Source organism: Monoraphidium neglectum, assembly GCF_000611645.1.
Source record: "Monoraphidium neglectum strain SAG 48.87 unplaced genomic scaffold scaffold05415, whole genome shotgun sequence".
NCBI classification, from domain to species: domain Eukaryota; kingdom Viridiplantae; phylum Chlorophyta; class Chlorophyceae; order Sphaeropleales; family Selenastraceae; genus Monoraphidium; species Monoraphidium neglectum.
The window spans coordinates 1-3218 of NW_014008215.1; the positions used below are offsets into that span (position 1 = coordinate 1).

The 3218-nt window shown below is 68.0% G+C and overlaps 2 protein-coding genes across 2 annotated transcripts; one reads left to right on the forward strand and one right to left on the reverse strand.

Annotated features, from left to right (window-relative positions):
- Positions 1 to 678: 678 nt before the first annotated feature.
- On the forward strand, positions 679 to 1296 carry MNEG_15537 (hypothetical protein; the record flags this gene model as incomplete). The annotated part of the gene is made up of 1 exon (XM_014035991.1): positions 679 to 1296. A coding segment is annotated over one exon (618 nt), but the record flags the coding sequence as incomplete, so codon positions are not given.
- A 1308-nt stretch (positions 1297 to 2604) lies between these two features.
- Positions 2605 to 3007, reverse strand: MNEG_15538 (hypothetical protein; the record flags this gene model as incomplete). The annotated part of the gene is made up of 2 exons (XM_014035992.1): positions 2605 to 2861; positions 3004 to 3007. 2 exons carry the CDS (start codon positions 3005 to 3007, stop codon positions 2605 to 2607), a joined length of 261 nt encoding a protein of 86 aa, XP_013891446.1.
- Positions 3008 to 3218: the final 211 nt, after the last annotated feature.

Sequence of the window (3218 nt, forward strand, 5' to 3'; positions counted from 1 at the left end):
GGGCGGGTCGGGCGTTGTCGACGGGCCTGCCATCTCTTGCAAGCGCAGAGGAGGCAGGCGGGTGGTGCATTCAGGGTCTGGTGTGAGCTGGGCACCCGGGGGGGGATAACCAGGACCATCGCATGATGAGCAGAGTTGCGGGTAGGGCGCGGGTCGCGTTTGTGGGCATTGCATCAGCACATGACAGCAGGCCACACGCACTGGCAGTGTGCCTCGCCACGCGTCAAAACGCGCGGACTGATCATGTCTGATGCCCAACACTCCCGTGCCGCCCAACTGGCAGGCCCGGCAAGCTGCGGTTCGACCGATTCTGCCAGTGGCCCGTGCGCGACACAGACGTGTGGCAGGTGGGCACATGTGCCCGGTTTGGGCGGGCCAGAGCAGCACTGCACAGTGTGGCGATCAGAGCATGCATTGGGGGCCAAGGGAGGGAGGCCACTGGGCGCATGCCTGTACAACGTGTCAGCCAAGGGTGGCTGCGTGCCGGGTGGTGCGTAAAAGTGGGGGGTGCCTGGCTGCTGGCTGCCTGCAGACCGACACATTCACCTTTGGGTTGCGGACGAGGTGAATCTTGCAACTGATGGTTGCTCAGCCTTGCGGGTCTGGAGGGTCACTGTCACCCCGCCGTTGCCCTCCTTGCCAAGTGCCCCGCGCCCCTCATTCCCTTGCACCGTGCAGGTCATGCTGCGCCTCAACACCCCCCATCTGCGCCCGCCACCGCCTCCAGACAGCGGGGGCAGCAGTGGTGGCAGCAGTGGCGGCAGCGGCGATCCCACAAGCCCGCCGGTGGTAATCACGGCCTCCCACTTCCTGCCGCACCCCGCTCTGCCGTGCTCCCCCTTCGTGCCTGAGCTCCGGAAAGCGGTCGGCTGCGCGGCGCTGCTGGGCCAGCTGGCCGCTCTGGGGTCCTCATGCCACGTCTACGGCCACACACACATCAACGCCAGCGCTGCGCTCGACGACGGCCATGCTGCTGCGATGGACGGTGCCCCCTTGTCGCACTGTGCTGTCGTGACGCCTGCTGCGCCTGCAGCTGCCGCCACCATGAGCGACAGGGGCAGCCGTGGGGACGGCTGTCATAGCATGCAGCGGCGGGAGGCGTCGCCGGAGGGTGGCGCCGGCGGCGGTGGCCGGCAGTACGTGCAGTACGCGCTTGAGGCAGCCTTTGATGACATCAGCGTGACCAGGCGGGGCGCCACGGGGCTGCCCGGCCTGGCATGCGTGTTTGGCGGGCAGAGGCTGACCCAGAGCCTTGTGCTGGCCGACATCGCGACTGGGAAGCTGGACGGTAGCTAGCTGCTCGTGTAGCGGGTGGCTGGGGTCCGTCTGTTGAGACGCGTTTGCATGTTTGCATGTGTTCCGTGCATCGCTGTGTTTTGTGCACTGCCAGCACCGGTGCTCTTGCTGCCTGTTGCTGGGTGAGGCTTCTGCTCTGCCGCTGATGTTGCTGCACGCGCTGGCTTTGTGCCCCGCGATGCATGACGTGACCTGGAGCGGCGCGCTGCAGCTGCCGCACCCTGGGCACCACCTCGTGGGCTCGCTGCGCTGCATGCGTGCGCACAACGCAGCCCCTGGCCGTTTGAATTGCTGTCGAAAGCGGTGTGCTACGTTAGTTGCTGGTCAGGAGCACTTGACGTATGTCGGGTATACATGCGCGCTGGTTGTTGGAGGCTGTCGAGCGCTTAAGCACACGATACGAACAAAGAATTCATCTGCGGGGCCCCACAAAGAGGGTCCAAGGGTGGAGGGCGGGGCATCGTGGGGGCGTCGCGGCACGCGTACCCAGGGATCATTGCCGCGCGGCGGCGCTAGGAGTCCCAGCAGGCAGCTGCCAGGAAATCGCCGGACCGCGGGCACGGCAGCGCACGGGCGCTACACGCGCCGCCGACCGAATGCAAGGGGCGGCTGTGTGGCACTAGGGATGACCCAGCACAGCCGGTCAAGGGGGGTGTCCCACCCTTGCACAATCTCCCGGCGGTCCCCGAAGACTTGAGCAGGATGGGGGCTGTTAGCAGCGGTCGTGGCTGCGGCCGTAAGCAAGGCGCGGCCCTGCCGCGGGTAGGGCCTCGCCGGAGAGGTGGGCACCATTGGGCAAAAACGACCAGGCTCCGCGGCTGGCCGGCGCCCCCGCCCCCCTCCCCTACAGACGCGCGTGGCAGGAGAGGGGGTGCGGGGAGGAGACTTCGCCCCGGGCCGTGCGGAGGTAGAGCTGCAGCCACCTGCTGCGCACTACCCATGGCATGCGGTGTCCCTACCAGACGACTGCTCTTCGCCCCGGCCCCGCGCACACGCACAGAAATCCAGGCGCCGCAGGCCGCGTTCTTCAGTTGGCGATTGGGTTTCCAACCAATCTCAGTTATTTGGCATTGAATGCGGCGGCCGCACAACAGCCTCGACCGCCAACGTGTGCCAGGGAGCGCCAACCCCCAAGCGTCGCGGCGGAAAGCAGGATGGCGCTGCGCTAACACCTGCACCGGCACCGACGCGCAGCGGCCGCCACCTTAGCGCCGCGCTGCGGCGCGGGCCGGCGCGTCCCCGCCATCGTCGTGGGCCTGTCCCCGTCGCCCCGCATCCGCGCGCGCGCGCCAGGGCCCGCATGCGGTCTCACGCCGCGCGGATAAAGTTGGCGGCGTCCACGAGCCCGGCCTTGTCGTACGCCGCCGCCAGCGCCTCCCGCGCGCCGTCAAAGCCGCCGGCCCCGGCCCCTGCCCCCGCGGCCACCATGTCCTGCACCGCGGCGGCCTCCTCCATGGCCAGCTGCACCGGGGTGCGGGGCTCCTTGTAGTTGAGGCCCGTGACGGCCCCGGTGCGCTGGGCTGTCGCCTCCTCACTCAGAACCCACCGCACCTCCTCGGGGGTGCCTGGTTTGTTTTTGGGGGGGGGGGGGTGTTGCGGGTGCAGCGCAAGGGAAAGCGCGAGAATGTGAGGCCAATTTGCATGGGCGCAAGCGCATGTCTGGGGTGTGCGGAGGATCTGCGAAATTGGAAGGGCCCCGCGCTGCACGCATTGCGTGTCTTACAATGCCGGCACCCCGGCCGCCTGGCGCGACGGTCGGCCCCCTGTGCCCCTTCCCTCACAAAGGCCCAAAAGCCAAGCGCCTCAGGACGGCTACACCATGCAGATGGCCACGCGTTGTGCGCTGCAACACATACGTTTGTGTGCAGAGAGCAGCCGCTCCGTGGCCCATCCGCCACGCCGCCACCCGCACACCCCAACCC